The sequence below is a fragment of the Cibotium barometz genome, chromosome 14 (assembly GCF_041138505.1).
Source record: "Cibotium barometz isolate CiBa-2024 chromosome 14, ASM4113850v1, whole genome shotgun sequence".
Classification (NCBI taxonomy): domain Eukaryota; kingdom Viridiplantae; phylum Streptophyta; class Polypodiopsida; order Cyatheales; family Cibotiaceae; genus Cibotium; species Cibotium barometz.
Genome location: NC_141059.1, coordinates 11792879 through 11820033, shown reverse-complemented (window position 1 = coordinate 11820033; position 27155 = coordinate 11792879). Strand labels below are relative to the sequence as shown.

Below are 27155 nucleotides of genomic sequence, written 5' to 3'. Positions count from 1 at the left end.
AGAGATTCTCACACGAGAGAAGTTGTATGCAAAACAGTCAAAATGTGACTTCTTTAAGCAAGAACTCTTGTATCTCGATCATATCATTACCGTTGACGGTGTGAAGATTGATCCGGAAAAGGTTTGAAAGGCCCTTGAATGGCCTATTCCAAGGACAATTAGGCAAGTGAAATCTTTTTTGGGATTCACTGGCTTTTTCAGGAAGTTCATCGAGGCTTATGCCAAGATTGCCGCCCCTTTGACTAAACTCTTAAAGGGGGTGAGAAGCAAGAAAGGCAAGTTAAGTCCTCCGGTGGTTTGGAGTGACAAGTTGGACCAGTGTTTTGGAGCACTGAAGGAGCTTGTTACCTCGACGCCTATGTTGCTGATTGTGGATCCCAGTAAACCTTTTGTGGTTGAAACGGATGTCAGTGATTATGCAATAGGTGCTGCCCTATTCCAGAATGGGAGGTCCATAGCATTTGAAAGTAAAAAGCTTTCAAATGCACAGATGAGGTACCGTACCCAAGAAAAGGAGCTTCTGGTAGTTGTCCATGCGTTGAAGATCTGGAGACACTATTTGTATGGGTCTTGATTTGTAGTCTGGACAAATCACCATTCGTTGAAGTATATTTGTGATCAGCCTGACCTGAAGAGTCAGATGGGTTGACCTCATGCAGGAGTTTGACTTTGAGATCCATTACCGTAGGGGAACAACAAATCGGGTTGCTAATGCCCTTGGTAGGATCCCCGAGGTTAATGCTATCTCTTTTGTCGAGATAACGACTAACTTTTAGCTATCTCTCAAAGGGCGTTGCCAACAAGATTCCCATTTTGGTTGAATTTGGCAATTGGTCCAGCCCGGAAGCAGCCTGCGAGATCCAAGTGTTCCGGACACTCCGGTGAGTGCTGTTAAGAGAAAGATATTGGAAAAGTATTCCATTAGAGGTGGATTACTGTTTAAGGATGGCAAGGTTTGTGTGCCAGTGATCTGAACGTCCAAACTTTGATATTGCATGAGTACCATGATGCACCTAGTGCAAGGCACCCGGGCATACATAGAACCTTAGCCTTGGTTGGCCAGCATTTTTATTGGCCGCGCATGGCGGCCTTTGTCGAGGATTATGTGCGGAAGTGTTCCCAGTGCCAGCTTAACAAAGCTAAAAGGCTTAGAGCCGGTGGGTTGTTACATCCTTTGCAAAGTCCTGAGAACAAATGGCAATGTATCTTTATGGATTTAATAGTTGGATTACCCCGGAATAATAGGGGCCATGACTCAATCTGGATTGTTGTAGACCAATTGACGAAGATGGCAAGATTTATCCCTACTAAGTCAACGATGAAGAGTCACGAGTTGGCTCAGCTCTTTGTGGAGTAGTTGTACAAGCTTTATGGACTGCCTAAGGAGATTGTGACTGACAGGGATCCCAAATTCACTGCACAATTTTGGCAATCCATATTTTCCAAATTGGAAACACGCTTGGAATGTCATCTTCAGATCATCCTGAGTCGAATGGTCAGACAAATAGGACTAACCAGACTATGGAGGATATGTTGAGGGCGTATGTCTCCAAGAGACAGTCTCACTGAGAAAGGTACCTCCCACAAATTGAGTTTGCTTATAATAGCAGTAAGCATGCGGCTACTAGTTATAGCCCATTCATGCTTATGTATGGTTATCAACCAAAGTCACCTATAGCCGTTGGGTTAAGAGGACTCAAATTGCAATCAGCAATGGACTTCTTGCAAGATATGCAAGACATGCTGAAAATTGCAAGGGAAAGCGTAAAGAGTACTCAAGATCGCGCTCAGTTTTACACCACCCAACGACGAACTCCTAGAGCCTTACAAGAGGGCATGTGGGTGTATCTTAAAGTCCCAAAGGACTCTAAAACGATGAGAACTGGTAAGTTTTACAAGCTGTCTTCTCGATGTTGTGGTCCTTATCAAATCACAAAGAAGATTAGGAGGTAGCTTATCGGTTAGCACTTCCTCTAGAATCAAGATTCACCCTGTTTTTCACATCAATCGTTTAAAGGAACGTCTGGGTGAAGGTAATGAGATTGTCCCAGTGGAGGAGATCCCTAACCTCAAGGATATTACTAGGTATATTCCCCTAGAGCCCAGGTTGGTTCTGGATCAACGTACAAAACAGTCTCGTAATACCGTTTATTCACAGTACTTGATCAAGTGGAAGGGACGGTTTGAGGTCAAGGCTACATGGGAGTCAATGCGTAGTTTGAAGAGTCGATTCCCCGAATTCATTGTTGAGGACATCAATGGTTCATAAGGGGGGAAGAACGTTACGTCCCAGGGCTAACCAAGGTTAAGACCCTCGAGTTGGGTTAACCATAGCCCAGGGTTAGGCATCTTAAGTGGGGGGATTAGTAGCTTTTATGAGATGTGTGCTATATTTGGCTCCTGGTTTATAGGAGGCCTATATAAGTCACTTTATGGGTCAGTTTGGGGGAGAGCTACTCAGACCGACTCGAGGCCTTGAGACTACTCCGTGCTTACATCCGATGGGTGTGTACTGGTGATATGGGACGCCAGGGACTTTGCACATGGAGGCATGTCTCGGATGCTACTGTCCCCCTTGCTCGGGGGTGAGCCTGAATGGCTCTATGGTTGGGCGGTGAGCTTGATGCTATGTCCTTTTGTTTCCATGTTTATGCTTAATCAGCAAGGGGTGAGCCTGAATGGCTCTATGGTTGGGCGGTGAGCTTGATGCTATGTCTTTTTGTTTCCATGTTTATGCTTAATCGTAGGGTTTATCTGGTTGGGGCTTTACAGAGGCGTGGCGAGTTTTCCAGACACCTATTACATCGCCGGAGACATGGCATACTTATGCTACCTCGCTCTACCACATACCCGGACAGCCACCTCTCCCCCGACCACCAGAGAGCCGACTCACCTCCTCCACCTTCTTCTCCGTTGGCATGATCCGCGACGCCATTGACAGGTTGCAGAATGGCCGAGCCCAGGATCATGATGGATTAGTGGTAGAGCAACTTTCGCATGCGAGGGGTGTGCTCGCGCCACTCTTAGCCCACCTGTTCAATCGGGCCCTTTGCGAAGGTTTCCCTGCCAGTTGGTCAGCGAATACTATAGTACCAATCCTGAAAGCGGGTGATCCTACGGTTCCGAGTGACTATAGGACCGTCATGGTTGGCCACGTGCTAGCCAAGCTCTATGGATCGGTCCTAGAGCATGAGTTGAGTAAATGGGCGGAGACACATCAACATCAAGCACATGGACAGGCGGGGTTCAGGAGGGGATACGCTACCCTGGATCACATCTTCACGCTTCGGGCCATCATCGAGGAGGGCAATGCTCAAGGGAGGAGAGTATATTGTTGCTTTGTGGATTTCTGCAAGGCCTTTGACACAATACCACGAGGGAGACTGATGCAGAGGCTACAGGACATGGGGGTGCCCGCTGAGATGAGATGGGGAGTCTTAGCATCGTATGAGTCAGTCAGAGGCCGGGTCCGGGGTCCGAGGGGGATGGCAGAGGAGATCAGCAGCAGCGCTTTTGTATGGCGCTCCCATCTGGGGGCCGAGTCTCTATCACAAGCGTAGGAGTGGATCTACAGCAGAGCAACCAGACTCATGTCACATGCATTCTGCACTCAGTGCATGGTGACAAACTGGCTCATCATCAGCAGTGCAACAGTTGTACATTATTAGAACCCAGTAGAATGATATTTGTCGTACGCCGTGACCCCATTGTACATCCTCAGTCCAGGATAAGTTAGGCACGAGCTACGTAGGTCATTCCTCAGCCTTAGCAGGTCGGTCAGTCAGTCAGTCAGTCAAATCCCTTAACCCACTTGGAGAGAATCATTCATGCATGTAGAGTCAATAGAAGCCTTAGGGTTTGCATCAGAAAGCACTCTGCATCCTGCATAATATGCATTCATATGCATGTGCATCATTTAGAACATCCCAGAAGCCTTAGGGAATTTACTATGATTTATCTGGTATTTTTTCCATATTTTATGGTATTTATTTGGCATTTATTGTCATTTATAAACATAAAGTTTATTAAATTATGACCAGCCAACTTGACCAACCCCTATCTAGTATAAATAGGCTTGCATAGGGCTTAGTTTCCCATTCAATCTTCAGTGTGCTAAGAGCTTTCCTCCTCAGCCCTAGGAGTTCCCTTGCCTTCAGCACTAGACTAGTCTCATCTAGCCTTGGAGTTCTTGAGCTTTGCTTCTCCAACCCTCTGAGCATCTGCATTTTTGTTTCAGTCTTCCATAGTCTCAAGCGCAGCAAGTCAGCAGTACCAACGCAGCCATTCAGCAGTCATAACGCAGCAGTACAGTAGGACAGCAATCAGGCGCAGCCGTACAGTCCTCCACAGTCCCCAATTCAGCAAACAGCCTTGCGTTTTCTGTCCAGCATCAGCCTACAACCTTGCGTTTCTGTCCAGCATCAGCCTACAGTTTGCGTTCCAGTCCAGCCTCATCCATACAGTCTGCGTTTCAGTCTACAGCAGTCCTCAGCCTTCTAATCATCATCCACATCTGCCCCAGCCATCTGGTGAAGGTAACACAGCATTCTAACATAGCTTAGAACAGTCCACCGCCTTCTTTTCTCAGCCTCAGGTGTGCAGCCCTTCCTCATGCCCTTGGGAAGAGTGCATAGGCTCGAGATCAGTTCATTGAGGTGTCTCTACAGCCGTGTATAGTTCAGCCAAGCTTCCGATCCTCCGAGATCTTGCGTTTGGCTTATCTACAGTCCCCAGTCATTCTCTCTAAAGTAATAAAGCAAATACTATCTCGTTATCGGGATAGGGGGCCCTTCAGTGGGTAATTCGGGACCCAATCTGGTGTACAGTTCTCATATATCTCTCTCTCATCTCTTTAAAGTTTGAAGTATTAAAGTGGATTGCTAAACTCACGAAACTCAGGATACAGAAGACGGTGTGAGCATTTGTGTGACAGGATCTTCCAATACAAAAGACTTCCGCTGCATATCACAACTCAAGTGGAGGGGAGTTTTATAATGATCTCCCACATGATCAAGAGTAAATCATTAGTACCACATGAGATAGTCCGGGCAGAGATAGGAACCCCACTGATCGTAACCGAGGCCCTCTTCCAGACGATCACTTTCATACATAGGCTATGGAGCCTCTCCAAGCACAAATACTCTGGATTGGGAAAGCGGCACGTACCGGGGGTAGCGACTGTTTATTAAAAACCGTCCAAGCAGCTCGCATCACAGGGCAACACGGAGTGCTACTGTGCCCAGACTAGCACATGGTTACAACCACATGGTTTGTGTCACCAATTGGCCGACCATTTGGTCCATCTCCAGATTTGTGTCTCGTTCACTTGAGGCCAGGCCGGTGTCTCATGTGAAGGGGCCAGTATTTTTGCATAACATGGACGGGAGCCAGACTGGTGCCACCCATGTGTTAGCAGGATGGTGTCGTATGGATGGGAGCCAGACTGGTGCCACCCGTGTATGACCTGGACTGTGTTCTATCCATGGGATTGTCACGCCATGGAAGAGCCAGTATTTGTGCCGTGTCTTGCCTATGGGACTGTCACTCCATAGGGAGGCTCGTGCCTAGATCTGTGTCTTACCTATGGGACTGTCACTCCATAGGAAGACCGGGATTTATGTTTTCTGTCGTGCCATCATTGTGCCCGACAGATGTTTAGTACTTGTTCCATGAACGGGAGGTATGTCCATGATACTGTTGCACATGCATTCATGTTTTGCATGTTTGGAACTGTTTTCGCATGACTAGCAGGCGTCCCCGCTCAGTAAGTGGCACGTCAAACAGGCAAACACAAAAATACAAGTCATGCGAAAACAGTTTGCTCTGTCTTCTGACGAGTTTTGTTGCGCTTTGAACAGGTGGTAAGTGTATTGCACTTGTTTGTTTTATAGCTTTCTTTCTAACCTTTATTTTTTATAAGGTTGTAAGTTCACATTCATTAAAGAGTGGGCACCCTCCCTAATAATTAATGATGTCCTTGATAGGGTGGGCACCCATTATGGGCACCCACGTATGGGCCAAGGTGGGGAGGGAAACCCCACTCTTAATCCTATGTGTGGGGGTGGGTGCATGGCCACCTACCCACACCCCACCTTGGAACTGGCCGCCTCCATGCAAGCTAGGGAGGCCGGCCAGCTGTGGACGTGTGCTCTCTCTCCAACACCTACAAAGGAGCGACCACCTCACCAGCTTGGAAAGGACTAGCAGGCGATCATCTCTTCTCCGCTTGCCCTCAGGTTGCTGCACTTCCCTCCACTCCATAGGCGGCTGTGCTCTCCACAACAGGCGGCTGCGCTCTCCACAGCAGGTGGCTGCGCTTCCCTTGCAGGCGGCTGCGTTCCTCCATAGGCGGCTGCGCTCCTCTCCACAGGCGGCTGCGCTCCTCTCCACAGGCGGCTGCCCACTCTGCAAGCGGCTGCGTCACTCCACAGGCGGCTGCGGCCAGGCTTCTTCTGCCCTCCTCAGGCGGCTGTGTTTCTCTTCCACAGGTGGCTGCGCCCAGGCCTCCTCTCCATTCAACAGGTGGCTGCGCCCAGATCTCCAAGCGGCTGCACTTAGACGTCTCGGGTATTTGTCTTCCACTAGCGAGCTACAAGTAAGTGGCTTGAGATTTAAGTAAAGGACTTTGATGTAAATCTGATAAGGGATACTCTCTACCGCTAACACCCGTTCAGTGCCAGGTAGTCCAAGCTTCTGGAGAACCACGGTCCATGGGTGCCGAGATCGGGAGAGCCGGGCGTTAGTACAGGAGCGCCTGTTTGTGCGTGGTCCTGGAACACCAAGGGGGCGCTCTCCGCGAATTCCAGTGAAGGCACAGGACCGCAGAGACTAGACTACTCAAGTGGATTACTCTCCTTCCAACATCTATTTCGAGTCTCTTGTTTGGTAACTGTATTCATCTCAGTTGTACATGGACATCATCTGGTTCATTGAATCCATGGAGCATTGTATCTTTTAAATACTCCCAATAATATATCATATATTGAGTGGGGGGTCGGCCCGTTCCGGCCCCAGTGCTAGTGTCCATTGATCAACATTTCATTTCATTTCAGTTTTCAATTGTTATTAAGTTGTCCATTCAAATTGTGATATTTAAGTTGTGCTATTACGCGTGTGCAAGTCCAACGGAGTCTATTCCCACTTAACGGGATCGGTTTCATTGGTATCAAAGCACGGTTATTTTCCTCTTCTTAGTGGGGAAACGAACCTGTGTATTGGACACCCCGCTTTTAGCACACTTAACACAATGGACAGCCAAGGCAACCCTTTGGAAGTGCCTAATTCGAGGGGCCCATCAAGTGCCTCGCGTGGTTCTGATGCTTTACAGGGAAGGCACAAGCCCCTTGAGAGGGTAAATGATAGTGATTCAAGGGGACAATTGTCTCGAGGAAAGACAGTCATGCAAGAAGAACAGCCTGATGCAATGAGGGCTGAATTGGAGCATATGAGAAAGCTTTTGCAGGCACAAGAGCAAGAGCTGAAATTTTTGCATGAAGATCCCCATGTGCAAAGTGCCATTGAAGCAAGGAAAGCCGATGCAATGGTAGACGTGACTTTTGAGTCCATGGCACGGGAAGTGGACAAGAAGCCAAGGGAGTTGGCACTTTCCTACCTCCTCCGCAAAGGTGACATCAAAGAGGGGGAAGATGGAGAGCTGAAATTCAGAAATCCACCTCGCTTGAAGCATGGAGATCCCGCATCTCAAAGGTTGAGGTCATTTATGCAAAGGGAAGAGGTGACAGTCACCTCTCGTCATGCATCTTCTCCACAAGGCACAAAGGCTGACAAGTATATGTATGCTAGTGCTCATGGAGGGCATGATGGTCACATGCATTCAAGACATGTATCCCATGGAAGGGGTGACAAGTCTGCCACTAGAAGAGCTTTGCCTACTGAGTTGTCTCATGGAGAGACATTGCCTTATGCAGGAAGGTCACATGCATCTGATTCTCAGGTTCGTGGAGCACATGCCACCGTGCTTCATGAAACTTCCACGATGGCCCATGGAGCCCATGCAGATAGGGCTGCCCCGTTAGATAAAGGGAAAAGAAAAAGAAAGGACCATGAGCCTCATGCCAGAAAGCTCAAGGAATTTAAAGCAGGTGACAAGTCCGTTAAGTTTGATGTTTTTCATGGAGAGCATGATGCTTCCAAAGTATTAGCATTTGTGGCACAGTTTGACATTGCTTTTAGCGATGAGGACTTCACTGAGAAGTCTAAAGTACGCCATGCTAGCATGTTCTTGAAGGGGACCGTTGCTCATTGGTGGATCACTGAAAAGATCACCAAAGACCCCTTTTGCACCTGGAAAGAGTTTAAGGACAGATTTTATGCTCAGTTCTTGCCACCTAATGCGGAGCAAACTCTCACCTAAAAGTGGGATAGACTTGAGCAAAGAGATAATGAAAGTGTGCAACAGTATGTCAATAAGTTTTGGAAAGTGTTGCTTGAGGTAACTCCTTTTATGCAAATCACTGAGGATGAAAGAAAGAGGAAGTTTCGCTCCGGATTGCAACCAGCTTATCGTTCGGGCATTGAATTGCACCCGAAACATACTTTACAACAGCTTATAGCCTCTGCTCTTACTACGGAGCAATTGGTGCTCAAAATTAAGTAAGATCAAGGCGGTTCAAAGGGGAAAGATAAGGCTGTCCCAAATCTGCAAAAAGGTGGACAGCCACCTAAAAGAACTTCCGGGAGATCCAGAACGGAGGTAAAGCTGAAAATACCTCATCTAAAGATCAAGGGCCAAAGAAGAACAAATTTGGCTCGACCCCCGAGCAAAGAGAGCAATATGCCGAGGGAAAATGTTTTTTTTGTGGCAGCAAAGAGCACATGTTTCGACAATGCCCTGACCGCAAACCAAAGCATAAGGACAAGCAAACCAAGGCTAATGTGCATGCAGTTCCCGATGTGCAGGGAAACACAAAACATGATGTAAAAGAGCGGATGGTATGCAAAGCTTGGGGTCAAATCAAGGATCAGCCCGCCTTATTCATGTTTGATGATTGTGCAACCGATAACTTCATCTCTATACAAACGGCAGCTGCCTTGGGTATTGAGGTTGAGAACATGGGACCTCAGATTGAAGCAGAAGCTGCCTTTGTTGGTAAAGAGGTGCAAGTTACCCCACTAATAGGGAAGTTGCGCATACATATCCAGGGTTACCTTGATAATGAACATTTCTTAGATGCACCACTTAATGGATGTGATGTATTGTTGGGAAAGCCATGGCATCATAGGCTTGAGCCCTGCAAAGAGTACAAGACCAACATGATTTCTTTTATGCATAGAGGCCGCATGCATTTCATTGATGCCAGCAAGGAAGGGGATTCCATCCCACTTGTATCTCACATCCAGATTAATAAAGCAATAAAAAAAGAGTCTTTTTGCGTACTTGGTTTTTGTCCATGATAGCATTGTACCAAGTCATCAAAATGTGGATGCTATGACTTACGATTGGCTGAATTTTCTTCATGCATTCAACGATTGTTTTGCTGATGCATTGCCAGGTGAATTACCTCCCCAAAGGCTCGAGGATCATCGCATAGATCTTGTGCCAGGCAGTTCTCCACCTAACAAACCCGCATACAGTGTGAGTGCCGCACAACAAGAAGAGATCATGAAGCAGGTAAATGAGCTTTTAGAGAAAGGTTTGGTTCAGCCTAGTTCCTCACCTTATTGCTCTCCCGTGCTTCTTGTTCAAAAGAAAGACGGGTCATTCCGCATGTGTGTGGACTATAGAGCTTTAAAAAAGCTTACCATCAAGAATAGATTCCCAATTCCGCGTATTGATGACATTTTGGATAAGCTTGATGGTTCGGCTTGTTTCAGCCGTCTTGATTTGAAGAGTGGTTATCACCAAATACGAGTGGTGCCACAAGATGTCCATAAAACTGCATTCAGGACAGCTTTTGGATTATATGAATTCTTGGTGATGCCTTTTGGTCTCACCAATGCTCCTGCCACGTTTAATCGTATGATGGATAGGATATTCCGACCCCATCGCAAATTCACAGGTGTATTCTTTGATGACATCTTGGTTTTCTCCAAGAATGAGCAGGAACATAGAACTCATTTGGTCACAGTGTTCGAAGAGTTGCAGAAGCATAAACTTTTCATTAATGCCAAGAAAAGTGAGTTCTTTCTTTCCGAGATACATTATTTGGGTCACATTGTATCCAAAGATGGAGTAACAATGGATCCTGCAAAGATAGAGACCATTCGGAATTGGCCGCCAGAATTGCAAAACGTACATCAAGTACGTAGTTTTCTGGGATTATGTTCATATTATAGGTGTTTCATAAGGCATTTTGCTATGATAGCTGTCACCAGGAGGTGAAACTTTTTGCAGTTGTTTTCTTTATTTACATTTCTTTATAAATATATATTTTTCTTTTCTTTCTCTTTGATTGCTGTTGTTTTCCCTCGGGATCTCTTGGAAGGGCTTGGGCCATTGCAATGTCAGAATGGATCAACCAGTGGGACTTTGGACCAGTGGTTGGCTAAGCCTGAGAACTGCACTGAAAGATGAATGACAGTGTCCAGGACATGGGCACTAAAAGATGAATGACAGTGTCCAGGACATGGCCACTGAATGAGGGCATAGGCTGGTTTACACTAGTAAGTGGCCGCCACCGAAATGTGAATGTATCTTGAATTCTAAGCAAATTCTGAAGTGACCATAGTGGTCAAAGATGGTCAGGAGACCAGAAGGAATGCAGATGACATCATCCCTAAAATTTAGGGAACTATTATTTTGGGCAGTGTCAGAATCTCTCTCTACACAGGCGACTGCCCTCTCTACAGGCGGCTACGCTCCTCTCCACAGACGGCTGCCGCCAGGCTTCTTCTGTCCTCCTCAGGCGACTGTGTTTCTCTTCCACAGGTGGCTGCGCCCAGGCCTCCTCTCCATTCAGCAGGCGGCTGCACCCAGATCTCCAGGCGGCTGCACTTAGACGTCTCTTGTATATGTCTTCCACTAGCCAGCTACAAGTAAGTGGCTTGAGATTTAAGTAAAGGACTTTGATGTAAATCTGATAAGGGATACTCTCTACCGCTAACACCCGTTCAGTGCCGGGTAGTCCAAGCTTTTGGAGAACCACGGTCCATGGGTGCCGGGATCGGGAGAGCCAAGCATTAGTACAGGAGCGCCTGTTTGTGCGCGGTCTTGGAACACCAGTGGGGCGCTGTCCGCGGATTCCAGTGAAGGCACAGGACCGTAGAGACTAGACTACTCAAGTGGATTACTCTCCTTCCAACGTCTCCTTCGAGTCTCTTGTTTGGTAACTGTATTCATCTCAGTTGTACATGGACATCATCTGGTTCATTGAACCCATGGAGCATTGTATATTTTAAATACTCCCAATAATATATCATATATTAAGGGGGGGTCGGCCCGTTCCGGCCCCAGCGCTGGTGTCCATTGATCAACATTTCATTTCATTTCAGTTTTCAGTTGTTATTAAGTTGTCCATTCAAATTGTGATATTTAAGTTGTGCTATTACGCGTGTGGGAGTCCAACGGAGTCTATTCCCACTTGACGGGATCGGTTTCAGTTTGCATATAGACCGCCTTCCACCTTTACAATACAGCTTGGACTCCCCCTTCCCGGAGTTGAGCTAGAGTCAGCTCAACAAGATCATCAAGATGGTGGATATCATTCAGCTACACATAGCACGCACATGGATCACACCAGCCGAGCCACTAGGGACGAAGATGGCTTTCTACCGAAAGCGTCTTCTCCACTTATCCCCTAATGGTTTGTTGTCCACCCGAGGTACATGGACATTCACCTCCCTCATGGAGTCAGATGTGCTATTGGCTAGATCCACATGTCTTCACATCAGCTGAGGATAGAGACCGGTCGATATGGAGCCGTTCCCTTGCCCCTGAGGATCGGATTTGCCAGCTTTGTCAACTACAGCCAGAGACTTGAGGAGCACTACCTATGTCGGTGCCCAGTGTACTACGAGATCCGAGGGCGCTTTCATTGCCTCTTCCGAGATGGAGTTGGGCCATTATCCAGAGTGATGGACTACTCAGACCAGCATTGCCTTGGGCTTTTTCTCCTCAAGCTACGTAGACACCGAGATCACATCCTACACTCCAGACAAGGGGGACATGTCCGAGACACAGACCAACGCACCCTTACCGACTTCTTTAGAGCGGCAGCGACATCGCGCACCGTTGACCCCACGAGTCGATTGGGCCCACACAACCGCTTCGAGGAGTCACCCTGGACAGAGCTGGAGAGCTATGTAGAGCACGGCGTCCACCACGACCCATTGGGCCGCGGCCCCAGCCGAGACATTATCAGAGGATAGAGGCAGTATTGGCACGCCGTCGTGCAACAAGGCCTCGGCGCTTCAGCCTGTCTATGCTGGATCGACCTATGCGTGACATTATGGAATGAGTCTATCTCAGGAGGCTTGTCCGACACAGTTGCTAGCACCATTGGTGTGAAGCAAGGGTGCCCGCTCTCCCCCACGCTCTTTGGGCTCTATATTGATGAGGTGGTCGATTACATCACACAAGGAGGAGGCTCTGGGGTTGAGCTATCAGGTATTACTGTCCATGTTATGCTTTATGCTGATGACATCGTCTTGGTATCCAACACACAGGTTGGGCTTCAAAGACACCTTGTGGCTCTTGATGACTTCTACGCACAGCAGGGTCTCACAGTGAACCTTGGGAAAACCAAGGTTATGATCTTCCACACCTCGCCCGCAGTCAGGAGCCACACTACTCCCACATTAGCAAGAGGGCGGGTCGAGGTGGTGAGCTCTTATAGCTCTTGCTGGCCTTGAGCGTCAGTGTCATCAGGCACATTTTCAGGAACCCCGCACGAAGGGGTGGCTCTTTGATACATTAGTGACACCAGCCTGGATGTATGCAGCAGCGGTTTGGGCACCAGGGCTTGCAGCCTCCACATGGGTACAGCTGGAAAGACCACAGATCTTGATGCTCTCGAGGATGATACGCAGCAACCCATCCGTCCCGCACGACATTGTTCGAGCTGAGTTTGCTGCACCACATATGGCAGTGGAGGCATTGTTCCAGACGATCTCCTTTATATACAAGGAGATGCACACGGAGAGATTATCCCGCCGAGCTTTTGAGGCATCCAGACAGCTGGCCGAGGCTGGACACACAGGATCTTGGTATGCACAGATGCTACAGTGGTTCTCACATCATGGGATAGACATTGAGCGGTTGCCACCTTTTCAGTATGATCAGTCTGCTCCATGGGGTTACCTCTCTCTCAATGAGAGGAACAGAGTGATGAGATAGGACATATGGCAGCGCTACATACAGGAGACATGGACAGCACCAGAGAGCCCACTACCACCGAAGATTTTGTATTACAGAGACCACTTTATGAGCATCTCAGGGGATGGGTTTATACAGCGACCGCGGTATATGGATGTATACATGCCACACAGCTCTTGCGTTGCTATTGGACAGCTACGAGTCTCATCACATCAGCTAGAGATAGAGGCTGGGAGAGCGGCATGGGTTCCCAGAGCCGAGCGGATATGCAGATTGTGCCGCGAGGAGGTGGAGACTGAGGATCACTTTGTATGTAGATGTAGAGCCCACCAGGGGTTATGCAAGATTGTTTGAGGAGCACTCTTCACTACATCAGTTGATGGAGGCCTCGGACCAGCGACAGCTTGGCAGACTACTACTAGAGCTTCATAGTTCTCGAGAGAGACTCCTCCAGACACCCGCTCCGGGCTCCCACTAGGGGTGGGAGACAGTCCCAGCTCACAGATTTCTTCCAGAGAGCTATGCCAGTGCCAGCTGATGTACCACATGGGGTGACCGCACAGAGAGCAGAGGAATTGAGAGCCAGGAGGAGACCTAGACAGACTGGACACAGAGCACCCCGACTCCGTCACCGAGAGATAGCAACTATCCGGATGAGACACCAGATGGAGACACAGGAGAGGCTAGCTCGCTTTCATTCAGACTCAGGGTACATGTTCACGCCACTCACAGCCTCAGCATCGACGATGTATGATATCTTATATCCCTCTTATGGCACTGGATGGAGTTAGACATAGATCTGCATAGCATGCTTGTACTACCCCTTCAGCATATAGAGATGCATCTTGCCTTAGCACTCCATCCACATCCCCACCCCCCTTTTATATTGTTTGTATATGGGCTCCACCGATCCATGATGATTCACAGTTGTATCTAGACACATGCACACTTTTTCTTTTCTTTTTGATGGAGCTCAGACGACATAGGAATGTATTTTTGAGGCAGCACACTGAGAGAGAGCCCCGGCTCCGATAGGACACCTCACAGAGAGCCATCAAAGATATGTTTGTGGTACAACATCCACATCGAAATCCACTGCCCACAACAGTTCCTCTACTACAACATTCAAAGCCCACCACCCGTACCCATGCTCCAGCTCCACGCCCCAGAGGAGTTCTTAGCAAGAGAGCCCGACCCATTCTCTGAGCCAAACGCCCCTGACCCAGAGCATCAGGACCCTCCACCATAGAGACGGATTCATGAGGTTCTCCGCTGACATGACACGCTCCCATCACAAGAGGCCTGACATTAACTCCACCATCAGATCGGTTCTAGCCAAGGCGGGTATTGTCATTAGCTGATCACAGCATATCTCACTCTACACAGGATCATTTCTTGATCGCATGTTTTGTCAGATGTTTTTTCGTTTTAGTTTTTCTTTCAGTTCTCCATGGCCGAGTATATCCATGGTACCATTGTATTACTTTTGTTCTCATAGGCCCTTGGGGTCTTCCGTAGACGTTAATAGAACTTTCTTTCTCTTTCTCTCTCGGATCTATTTGTAGATGCTAATATTACTTCTTCCAAACTAGAGCTCCGAGAGCAGATCCACCCACTACACTCGACCTCCAGGTTGATGCAAGAGCCCAACCGAGAGGAGTGACACTAGAAGCCATCAAGCCATGCATAGCCCAATGCCCCCGACCCCGTGGCCCCGCCCATGCTCATGTCACAACAGGAGGATCAGAGCCATCATTTTCCACCACCAAAAGACTCTTTGGTCTCATAGACCCTCAGGGTCTTTTGAGGACATAAATACTCTCTCTCTCTCTCTCTCTCTCTCTCTCTCTCTCTCTCTCTCTCTCTCTCTCTCCAAATATTAATTACCTACTTACCTAAGAGTTTCTAGGAGGCAATAAAATCTAGAAGAAAGATTGATACCTGTCATAGACAAATGCCACCACATCACAAGAGGCCAAGGCATCTTTCTTGGCTAGAAGCTTTGAGATAGATTCTGTTGGGATCTCTCTCAAGATAAGTGCTTTTTTTGAGCCCTATGGCATTCAAAACAACAATATAATTCATATAACCAATAAACAGATAAATATGATTTAGTTATAGACTCCCATGCATCTGCAGGGTTGTAGTCCAGACTCCAAACCCTTCACCACACCCATGGCCGCAAAACCACAAACTTAAATAACATGTGATTTACATTATTTAAAAATAGAAGCTTACCCCTATGGGTTCCACAATATGTACAGTGTATTGTTCTTCTTGGGTATGTGTGTATGTATCAACATAGGGCCTGTCACGTTCCATTTCACAAAAAATAGTAAGAGCCAGTATCTTCAGACCCTAAAATTCTGTATATGCTGAGACCATAGGGGTACAATCAGTCAACCCATCAAGCAAACTGTTCAGTATCATATCAAGCAGGGGCTCTGTTGCATATTGCAGTACCAACGGGTCATCACGGGCTGCAAGCTCTAGACAGACAGATCACACACACACACACACACACACACACAGCTGTACATGTGTTGTACTACTGCAGCCTATACAGAGGATGGAAGCTGTGTGAAGTACTATCATTATGACCAAGGATTTGCCTGAGAACAAACAGCCAATAGAGCTTCAAAGTGTCAAAAGCATGAACAAAATATAACCTTCCAATTAAGGCACGAAGAAGAGCAGTCTTTCCAGCTCTCACGGGTCCAAAAACAAAGCAGTTCAAGACATTGCGTTGTGAACGCTGCCTTTTGCGATCTAGGCGCCGTCGTCGAGTTATTTGAAAAGCAGTAGAAACATCTCCCGGATAATTTAGGTATAGAAGGTGGGCAAGACTCTTGACAGGTTCCAGCAATGTCAGCAAAGCCCACTGCAGACGAAAAAAGGAGGGAGGCTCGGTAAAACTTTGATCTTTGATATAACAGAAAAAACAAAGCATAGGAGAAGAAGGCATCCTCATTTATGAATCTCCAAAGGACCAACCTGTGATAAAAAGCCATTGACAGTCAAGCCGCCCATGGCATTCTTTTCAGCACTATCTTTATACACCACATCCTCCCATGGGCTGTGGAAAAACACACAATTCACATACGATCAAGTAAGAGTGGTAGTCATCGCTTTGTTGTTCTGAAATATACTTGCAAAGGATGTGAGTCACTATGATTGCAACCTTCTCGTGCTCCATCGACCCACCTAGGCACACCATTTGGGATTTACCTTTTTATTCCCTTCCATCTCTCTCCTGCCCTCCTGTGGGGGCTTTTAATACTTGTATTTTCAAAGATAGCTCTGGCTTAGCCTTCAGGAGCTCAGGCATCATATACTTACAAGTTATATGGCATTTTCATCTGTTTTGTTCTGTTTACATTTTCATCGTGTTTCAATTTCATTAAATTCAGACCTGAATACTATCTGGAAAAGTTGCATACCTGGAAGGAGCAGTGGAAAAGAGATCCTCGAGTTCTTGAGGTTGTAGGGCCCCATCCTGCAATGTAAGCAGTAAAATTTGTTCCGCATCGAAAATCATTACAAGATACTTCACCAGTCAGTCTAGCATAACAAGGCATCCACAAAGGAACAAATGGCCACTGAGAGTTAGTCTGGCACAAGGAGACCTTTGAAGGTTTTTTTTTTTGTTGGTGGGAGGGGGTAAAAAGAAAACGGGGGGGGGGGGGGGGGGGGGGGGGGGAGGAGGTTCAAAGATGTTTTTGTGCTTAGATGGCATTGATTCTGGCTAGTATCCTTGATTTTAAGAATGCCTTAAGTGCCACATGGCAAAGCAAGTCTCATGCTGTTTGGTTTATATAGTTATATAGACAGCAAAATATAATTTTTATTAGCCTCGAGTAGTAGGCTATATTCCAGTTACTATGAGTGTCTACTTGCAAGATGCACGGAGACACACATGCACATGCATCTGTGTACCACACCTCATGCACTGCTTTTGCTTATATACATGGGGTATATCCTTGGGCAGAGGCAGTTATCCACAATCTGTAGTCTGACTAACCTTCAGGGTAATTGAAAGCAATCTCTGCAGCTCAATAAATACTTACCCCATCCAGATCGTACGCAGAGAAGACACGTTTCAAGAAATCTGTTGCTTTGTCTGTCAACTCCACACTCTGGAGGTAAAGAAAAAAGCATGAATGTCGTAATGTACTATAAGCCGTCATTGCTCAAGTAGAAAACACGGACACCAAGTCAGAAGATTCAACTACCTGATCTGGAGCCCGTTTGAACGACGGAGTTTGTAGCAAGTCATCTCTCAATTTAACCTCATCATCATACCCAAATTTTCGAAGAACTGTCCATGTAGTCTCTAAACGGCCACGTTCAATAAAAAGAGCATGCAGAAACAGAAAACCAGTCAGTGTCAGGCCACTTTCATTCACACCCTCGGGAAGCTTCTCTGCCACTACTTTCTTCACCTCCACTACTTCAGACGGTTGCAAGGGAGCATTGAAGCATTTAACCTGCAGAACAGCCATTCATGATCAGCCACGCTAAAAAAAACATTTCTGCCTGCTTAGCGGATCGTATAAGTGTTTTTGCTCTACTACATGACTAACCTGAAAGTCATTAAGCTCAGCATCACTCAAAGCACCATCTCTATCATGATCACATAAAATGAAGATCCTTTTCAAGGCTCGTACACAGCGGGGTTTCAATGTCTGAGATTCTTGGTCAAATAGGGGTGCTGTTGGGTGCAATACTGCCTTCTGAGCGTAGTAGAATACTTCAGCAACCTGTAAAGGGACCAAAATGCATATATTAAATACAATTCATTCTACAAACACCCTCCACCAGAGCCAAATTAGTTGGCCTGTTTCTCCCTTCAGGGCATCAAATGATGTGATACAAGCTATGTTCAGCATGCACCAACCTTCCCACACATGGAATGAGCATCGAGTTACGTTACACGACAACATATTGCCACTGAACAATACTTAAACATCTACTGTGAACTGTCGTGGTCTTAAATCCAACATGTCACGGAGGGGAAATCATCACCTGCGCAGGAACACTGAGTAGATCGTCACACATTATTAATCACTTGTTCCTCCTCCAAGGAGATAGAGACACATCAGCAACCTCTAAAATCACTCCTTTCTCCCCCAAGCCAATGGCGGCACATCAGCAACTACAGGAACAACGGGTTCCAGGTCTACCTCCAGCTGCCTATGATATACAAGAATGGTTGCACCTTGTCCATTCCCTAGTTCTTTCCATCTCCACCAACTCTGAAGTGTAACTTTAGAACCGTAAGCACCTCACTGTTTTCTGACCTCCCTATATCAGCTGCACTGTACAGCTACACAGCATACAATTTATGCAACCAGAAAAGAACATGTGGCCTATGCAACCCTTCGCTCAGCCCCTCATGGTGCTTTCACGTATCTTTCTCGTAAATTCAGGATTAGCACTCTGAAGAGCTGAACCCAAGGTTAACACAACAAAGTCATTCTGCGAGTGAAGGTGAATAGAAAGCAAGTACTTCCCCCTCAAAAGTATTTGAGAAGAAACCATACTAATACTTTCATAGCTTGGGATATGTGATGCCTATCACATCCATTGTGAAGCCGTCATTCATTTAGGATTATAAATGGAAGCTAAATATATGTCAGAACTGACACCAATATTAATCCCTTTTTTTATGTTTGCACGATTCCACTCAGTGAGAAAGAGTGGTTACTTTGCTGGGCTAAGAAAGCACATGAAAAGTACGAGCATGGAAAGTTGGGTCACTTAGCCTAAGTCAACCAGCCCACTATTGGCCCAGAAGTCTTGTCAACCAGCCTCTTACAGTTTACTGGCCCACTTTTGTGCTCACAAAACCCATAGGCACACTTTCGTCGCTTCATCACCTGCCCATTTGTCTATGCATCAGTTTGCACTTGCAAGTTTCATGGCAAGCATCACTTTTCTAGTCCAACACTGTCAATCTCTTTCCTATTTGGACCCGTATCAGCTGGACTTTACAAGCACTATGAGATCTTGCTTAGAGGCTAGTCCATATTTACCTGCCCTCATGCCACAAGTACTTTGCCCACAACCATCAGCTCCCAAGGTTACGTTAATAGACCCCACTACTTGAACTTCTCTATCTTTGCAATTGGCTCATTCACTCTTTGAGGCTTGTAGAATTGAACCTGTCCACTATGGAGTGTTTAGCTATTTTATAAGATCAAATGCTATTTTATTTTTTTTTCCGAGAAAAGATCCTTTCATTAGTTATATAAAAACGCCCGTAGGGCTACAAAAGATCTCTCCTGCTCCTAAGAGAGAGAAGAGCAGTGAATACATCATGGCAGCCCGGGAGACTCTCCCTAGGTGCTGCAAAATACAAGCATCAGTATAAAGAACTGAGCGGCTAAATCATACAATAGGGGGGGGGGAAGAGCCAAACAGGTGGCCTGTAGTGCCAACGGGGGGATCCCGTGTGTAAGGTGTAGAACGGGCCACAACGCCAAGTGGTGTGAAAGGCCTGGCGCCGTAAGATCGCCTCATCCGAGTCTCCCCGGATGCGGTCGTACTGTCCTCGCAGGGTGTGGATCAACTCCTGCCAAATCCCCCGAACAGTCTCTGCTGGTGGCTCTAATCTCCCCTCAAAGGCCGTAAAGCACCGGGCCCTCCAGGTGAACCAGATGGTGAGGCTGCTGAGGAGCTCCCATCGTAAATCCCTCTCCTGTGTCCAGCTGGCGGACGAGAAATCCGGTGCCGGAACCAGGCGAGGCTGGCCCCTAATAAATCTGATGGCCTGACTGCCCTGCTCCATCTCATAGCCCATAGCAGGCCCTGACGAAGTCGACCAAGCAGCGGCACCCCACGTAAACATACCCTCTGGAGAGAGGGGGGCCAGAATACGCAGTATCCGCAGCCAAATCTGCTGTGCCTCAGGGCAGTCCCAAAGGCAATGTCTCTATGTCTCCATAGGGTGGCCGCATCGGACGCAGGCCGCCGGAAGACCGCTGTAAACAAGCCAAGTGCCAACTGCTGAGCCCCTGTGGGCGACCAGCCACTGAAAAGCCGAGATCCTGCGAGCCTGCCGACTAGCCCAGAGCCGAGCCCAGAAATCCTCCAGGAACTCCTGTGAGAGTCCCTGCAATCGCCAATGCACCGCTGCCGCTGGAGAAACCGTCCTCGCCGCCGTCAAAATATGCCGTCCCAGCCGAACAGTATACTGGAAAAAGGTGATCTCTGTGGCCTCAAGGGATGCATAAGGATCATGCCACTCGTACTCCCCAGGGTCCCACTGTAGCCGGGCCAAGGGGCGCGCTGCATATGCCCATATGCGCCAATCTGGGAGCACATCAGCAGGGTCGGGGTCAATATGCCACTTCCGAGAAGCGGCAGCCACTACCCGAATCCTCTGAAAGGTGCACTCTGCAACCAAAGGCGACTCCACCTCCACTCTCTGGAGTCTGCCCTCATCCTGAATCTCATAGTAGAGGCATCTGCCATCCTCAGTGCTAGCTCTGACAGCAATCAGGATCTCCAACTGTGTAAAGGCTCCCATCCACCGTGGGGCCATTGGCTCGAGAGGTGTGAACCACTCCTCTGTAAGTGCCTCCTGAATATCATCCCTCATAATCAACCCCCCTCTGAAGTGACTCAGCCTCTCCACCTGGATCTCCTCTGGTAGACTGCAGAAAGCCTGCCAGTCTCCAAAACTACGAGCTGGGCCTGCCGCTAAAGGTCCCCAGGCTAGACGAGGCCGAGAACCCAGCATATGACCCTGCTCCGTACGAACCGCTGGGCTCCAGATGAGCGGCTGCCTGGCCCGCTCCTCAACACAAGAAGGAGGCCGCTGAGAGAGCCCCGGTCTCAGCAGCTCCCAAGCTCTCAGGATACTCAAAGCAAATCTGTCCTCCCATCCTCTACTGAGGCCTGTCCTCCTCATCTCTATGAAGATCCAGCGAATCTCTGGTGCCCAAGTACCCCCTGCAGGGGGCGCCCGAGCCTGCAGTCGCTGCAAGAGGAGCTCTTTCCAAGGCTCAGCGCCTGGAAGCAACCCCCGAACAATAAGCTTCCCCAATAAGGCTCTACTCTGATCGACTGGATCTATAATGCCCAAACCGCCCTGAGCCAGCGGAAGTGTAATAACTGCCCATGCAACCTTTGCCCGAGCTGGCTGACCGTCCCGCCCAGACCACAGAAAGTTCCTGATCAGCCTCTGTACCTGGCTGATGCAAGAGCTCGAGAAAATCCAGCAAGACGTAATGTACCACATGGTCGCTAACAACACCTGATTTGCCACCACCACCCTCCCAGCCAAGGATAGTCGAGCTGTACTCCAATACAATAGCTTCTTCCGAATGCTCAGAAGAAGCGGGGCAATCTGCTGCTCAGGTGACAAATCGAGGCCAATCTGGCATCCCAAATACCGCACTGCTGTGCCTGGAGGAATCCATCTAAAACCGGGGTCCGGGCTCCATGCCGGAGTGGGAGCACTACTGATCCAAAAGGCCACTGTCTTGCGCCAATTGATCAATGCTCCCGAAGCTGCACTAAAAACCTGGAGCGACTGCTCAGCCCGAATAAGATTGGCCTCTTGGCCATGCAAAAATAAGCCCATGTCGTCTGCAAACTCAGCATCAAGCAAATCCTCCCCCCGGACTGGGAGCTGAAGTCCTCTCAAACCAACCTCCTCTGCCGTCAAATACATACTCATAGCCTCCGCAAAGAAGAGAAAAAGGAAAGGGGTGAGAGGACACCCCTGACGGACTGATCTAGTCAGCTCAAAACTCGGCCCCCGTCCTCCTGCAATCAGCACACCTGGCTGCGAGCTGTGGAATACAGAGCTGCCACCCCTCTGATCCATCCTGGCTCAAAGCCCAGGCGAAGCATAGTGCCCTCTAAGAATCCCCAATCAACTCTATCGTATGCCTTCTCAAAATCGAGAAGCATCACGACCAAGTCCTCGCCAAGAAATCTAGCTCGGGCCGTCGCCTCCCAGAAAGTAAAGATGTTGTCAAGGATACTGCGCTCCTTGACAAATCCTGTCTGAGTAGCATGAATCAACTCCCCCAAGAAGGGCTGGATCCTCAAACTCAAGGCCTTTGCTAAGACCTTGTAGACAGTATTGAGGATCGTAATAGGCCTCCAATGCCGAATGTCATCTGATACTCCCTCCCCCTTGGGGATAAGATAGATCAAGCCCTCTGAAAAGCTCTGCGGCATCACCCCAGTGTCCAAAACATGCTGAAAGCCCTTGCGGAGGCCTGGCCCCAAAAGGTCCCAATAGCGCATAAAAAAGGCCGGCGTCAGTCCGTCCTCCCCTGGGCAACTATGTCGCGGCAGGACCCTCAAGGCCTCGGCAAGCTCAATCTCTGACAGAGGCGCACCTAGAACTGTATGCATATGGTCTGTGACCCTCCTCTGCACATGGGCCCACATAGTCTGTCTGCAAACATCTCGATCCTCAGTGGCTGGCTCCGCTGAAAGCAGGTCACTATAAAAAGCAGTGGCAATGGCTCTGATCTCCCCGAGCTCAGTAGCTACCGATCCATCCGGTCTACCAAGCTGGCGGACTCCTGCTCGCGCATGACGGAGTCCAGTGATCTCAAAAGACTCCCCAGTCACTCTATCTCCAAGCTGCGTCCACTGAGAGGCCTGACGACGATAGTAAAACTCATGTCTCTGCTCCTCTACCTCTCTAACCTCCTGGCGTGCCTGGCTCAGCTGGGACGCCACCCACTCACATGCAGGCTGCTGCTCCTGAAGGCGCTGTAGCGAAGCAAGGCTGCGTCTCAGCCGTTGCTCCCGCTCGCGAATCTCTCCCAGTCGTGTCAAAGCTGCAGCGTGTAGAAAAGAGCTAAGATCAATGAGTCCCTGGGCACACTGGCCCGCTGCATCCTGGTCAAAGCACTGACTATCATGCCAGATCCTCTCAATGTCCTCAGCGAGACTGGGATCTGCAAGTACCCTCTCTGGGATCCTCAACTGCAAGCTGGGCTCCCGTGTCCCCTCCTCCAATGTCAATATAACTGGCGCATGATCTGAAAATGAGGTGCCAGCGAGAATGCCGACGGAGCCCCCTCGCTCCCCTAACCAATCGCCCACATAAAAGCGATCAATCCGTGATAGATTAGTCCCTCCCTGCCGGCGATCCGACCAAGAGAAACTAAGACTGTCCTGAGACCGGGAGAAAGCCCCATGCTGCCATGCATCAGTGATCCTCAGTGACATGCAAAACCGGTCCCAAGCTGCAAGCTCCGTGCCGTGCACTGTAACATGACTGCCTCCCACCCTATCTGCCGGGTCCTCAAGCATGTTGAAGTCTCCCCCAACACACCAATGTGCGGCCTCTGGCAATGCATCTGTAACCTGAGTCCAGAACTCTGCTCTGGCACTAGCATGATTGGGCGCATAGATGTTGAGCACACCCAATAGCTCATCATGCATCCTCAGAATGACATACTGTGCTCTACCAGGCACAATGATCCCTCGATCCACAATGGCCTGCCGCCATACATCTGCAATAACCATGCATATTCCTCCCTGTCCACCCAAAGGACCAAACCCTGCAGACCAAAAAGTGTCCCATCTACCAGGCATCACCGAACCATATCTCCGGATCCTGCTCTCACCCAAGTGGTGCTCCTGCATCATCAAAATGTCAATGCTGCCACCAACCAGGCATCTCTGAAGCTCCTGCCTCAAGCAACCTCGATAGCGTATAAAGTGTGCTCCGCCAAGGCCCTGTACATTCCATGAGATGATCCTCATGGATGCCCTGCTGAGGTGGATGCTGTCTCAGCCGTACGGCGGGCCTTCGCAAGCGGCTTGGATGGAGAGTAGTCCCCATCCGAACGGCTGCGAATCTGCCCACCCGGTGTACTGCAAGAATCCCGGATCAGGCACCAGTGGCTGTGGCCCATGGCGACTGCCTCCTGCTCTGACAGAGAAACCTCGTGTATACTCACATATCCAGGGTCGCGTGCCAAGTCTGCCACTATGACACAACCAAATGCCGAATCCCTGAGGTATCCACACTCCCGGGATCCAAGAAAAAATGAGCCAACTCCCAAAGTCGGCCTATCACATCTGTCACCTCCAGATCGCTCATGTGGTGAGAAAACTCAACTGCCTGAGTCTTCAAAGTGCTGAGAGCGAGCTCTAGAGTCCACTCCCGATCACAAGGTCCACATAGAGGGAACGAGAAGGCCACCGCTGAGTCTAGTGCCTCCTCCCCGCGGGCCGGAGGTATCACTACATGAACTTGAATGGGTGCTGGCTCATGGGGGCCCTCTGCTCCAAAAAGCCGTGTAAAGGTATAATCAAAGGCCTCCGAGCGCTGTCTAATGCCAAGGCGACTCAGCCGACTGCGGATAGATGAAATCCGTGAGGCCCTAATCGGCATAGGTCTCCTCTGTGATGCTCGAGCGAGGTCAGTGCTCAACGCTCTCCGGACTGCAGGTGAGCGCCAGGGAACTGCCAGGGTCTCCCGGGAAGGTGAGGCGGGCGGAGGGGGAGGAGGGGGAGGCGAAGGAGGTGGAGAGGGAGCCGCTGCCGAAACCGGAGCGGGGGCGGGAGGAGGCGAAGGTGGAAGCGAGGCGGTGGGAGGGGACGGGGGTGGGGGGGGTGAAGGAGGGGGAGCTGGCATCTCCTGGTCCTCGGTCGCTGCAGGGGTCTCCTCCTGAAGGGGAGCAAAGCTGTTCCTCACGGGAACCCAGTGAGGCTGAGACTGTGGCTGCTGCTGCAGCGGTCTCTGGGCGTGCTGCTGTGGCTGTCTCCCTCGGCGGCGCCCCTGTCCAGGCTGCCACTCCGAGGTCTCTGTGGCCTGAGCAAGCGTCCCTGACGCAGCCTGCCGAGCCGAATCTGTGGGCGGGCCATCAGTAGCCTGCTGCTGTGGTGAGGGTCGAGGTCTCCTGCGAGGGCAGGCCTTGGCCAGATGACCGACCTGCCTGCAAATGAAGCACTGGTTCGGGAGCCCCGAGAACTCCACTCTCTGATCTATCCACCCCCCCCTATCCTAGGTAGCTGAATGACCTTAGGAAGGGAGGAGATGTCAGACACCAACACTCTGACCGAAGGTAGCCCAGCTGCTCTGGCCACCACTGAAGCTGCTGAGGGGCCCGTCTCTAGTACCGAGCCTGGAGAGGAGCGGAAGATGCTCCCGGCGGAGACCAGGGAAACAAACTGTAATATGGAAGAGGCGCTCTCCCTGCTCCGCCGCTGCTGGGTCAAATCCATGCTGCCAAGGTCTGAAGAAAGCCCGAGCACCCCTGATGTCCAGAGGACTCGTGGCAAGGACCTTGGCAACGCTCTGGGCGGCCTCGAACTCGATCTGATAATGGCCCCGGCCTAGGAGCTGTACATCCAGGATCTTGCCCACATCTGCAAGAAGGCGAGCCTGAAGAAGATCCCTGATCTCCCCTCTGCTGGGGCGAGTGCCGACTATACGACAGATGGTGGAATGAGCCTGGAGGCGTTCCACCTCTGCGGTGAGGCTCGCTTCCTCTTCCGGCGAAAGAGAAAGCCTGATGGGGATGTCCTCGGGGGCGGGCGAGGGGGCTGCGGATGAGTCCCTCTGAGGCGAGGCGGGAGGAGTCTCCATCAGAGTCTGAAGCTCAGGCGAAGGCGAGGCGAAAGCGGAAAACCTGCAAGAAGCGGGCTGCACACAAAGAGGCGGAAGACCGGATGAAAATGAAGAAAAACAAAACCCCCTGGGGATGAAAAACAGCACGAAAGAGGAGGGAGGGGGCGAAAACGAAGGAGAAGCCCTAAGGGGGGGGCGGCAACAACGCGAAAGGGAGGGGAGGCGGGGCGCTGCTGAAGGGAGGCGGGCGCGAACAGGCGGAGAGGTGGGGGGCAAACAGGCGACAAAGGGGAGGGGGGGCGAACAGGCGAAGAGGGGGGGGGGGGGGGCGAATAGACGAAGAGGCGGCTAGGAGGGGGGGGACGAAATGGCGAGGAGGGGGGAGGCGCAGCAGCGAGGCAGGAGGGGGCGCAACGGCGAGAAGAAGGGGGCGATGGCAGGCGGGGGGTGGAGGGGCGAACAGGCGGAGAGGTGGGGGGCGAACAGGCGACAGAGGGAGGGGGGGCGAACAGGCGGGCGCGCAGTGCAGGGTGGAGGCGGGAGCTTCAGCGAGCTACGAATCGTTGCATAACTAGCTGTAGTCACTAGTTCCAAGATCAAATGCTATTATATAGCATTTTTGTCCAATCAAGAGCTGACCAACCAGTTCCACCTAGGACTATAAATGCAAGTGCATCAATTCATCATCATTCATTTAGAAAGTCTTCAGCAGTAAAATCCGCAAATAAGTCTCCTTCCTTAGCTAAAATTACAGATCCACAAGACAAAGTCCATGTGGCAGCACCCCAACTCACTGGGGAAGCTATTACTAGGTGGCAGCATTGGTCACAATTTCACACAGACCCCCTCACAGGCCAATTCCAATTTGATGGGGCTACTTCGTGGCTGATCTCAAGGCCCGTTTTCTTCCACCGCAGTATATGACCAAATCTTGAGGACGAGTTTTATAAACTCACTCATGGTGGTTCCCCTGTTTTGACCTATTCCAACAAGGTCATTACCATGGCCCAGTAATTGGGCATATCGGAAGAAGATAAGCTAAAGTAGTTTGAAGGCAAAAGGACGAAAGAACCAAATGTGCGAGAGATCAGAGCAAATCAACACAACATGAAAATGATGAATGAATGTATGTATGTATACTGCTGAATGTAATTGTGACATGTGAGGGATTGACCGTCGTAAACACAACCTTAGGCTGACTAAAATTCACTTAATAATGCTTAAGAGATAGACAAATAGTGTCAATGCAATGCAATGCAGCTATATTAGATGAATGGGTTTACAATGAATAGATCTATGATGCTGTCCTAGATGGAGATCCTTCTC

The 27155-nt window shown here is 49.5% G+C and overlaps 1 protein-coding gene across 7 annotated transcripts in view; it reads right to left on the bottom strand.

Annotated features, from left to right (window-relative positions):
* The window catches only part of LOC147631668 (mitochondrial Rho GTPase 1-like), a 49621-nt gene that overhangs the window by 15122 nt on the left and 7344 nt on the right, over positions 1–27155 (bottom strand). For all 7 annotated transcript variants that reach the window (XR_015267323.1, XR_015267322.1, XR_015267326.1 and 4 more), the window contains 8 exons: positions 17857–18033; positions 17506–17760; positions 17341–17409; positions 16714–16769; positions 16268–16349; positions 15943–16154; positions 15512–15581; positions 15215–15327 (listed from right to left, as the gene is read on the bottom strand). Coding sequence is in view for 2 of the 7 variants with exons in the window: in XM_086808181.1 (XP_086664307.1) it covers positions 15215–15327; positions 15512–15581; positions 15943–16154; positions 16268–16349; positions 16714–16769; positions 17341–17409; positions 17506–17760; positions 17857–18033 (1034 nt within the window). In the remaining 5 variants the exon portion in view is untranslated. The remainder of the gene's footprint in view (positions 1–15214; positions 15328–15511; positions 15582–15942; positions 16155–16267; positions 16350–16713; positions 16770–17340; positions 17410–17505; positions 17761–17856; positions 18034–27155) is intronic.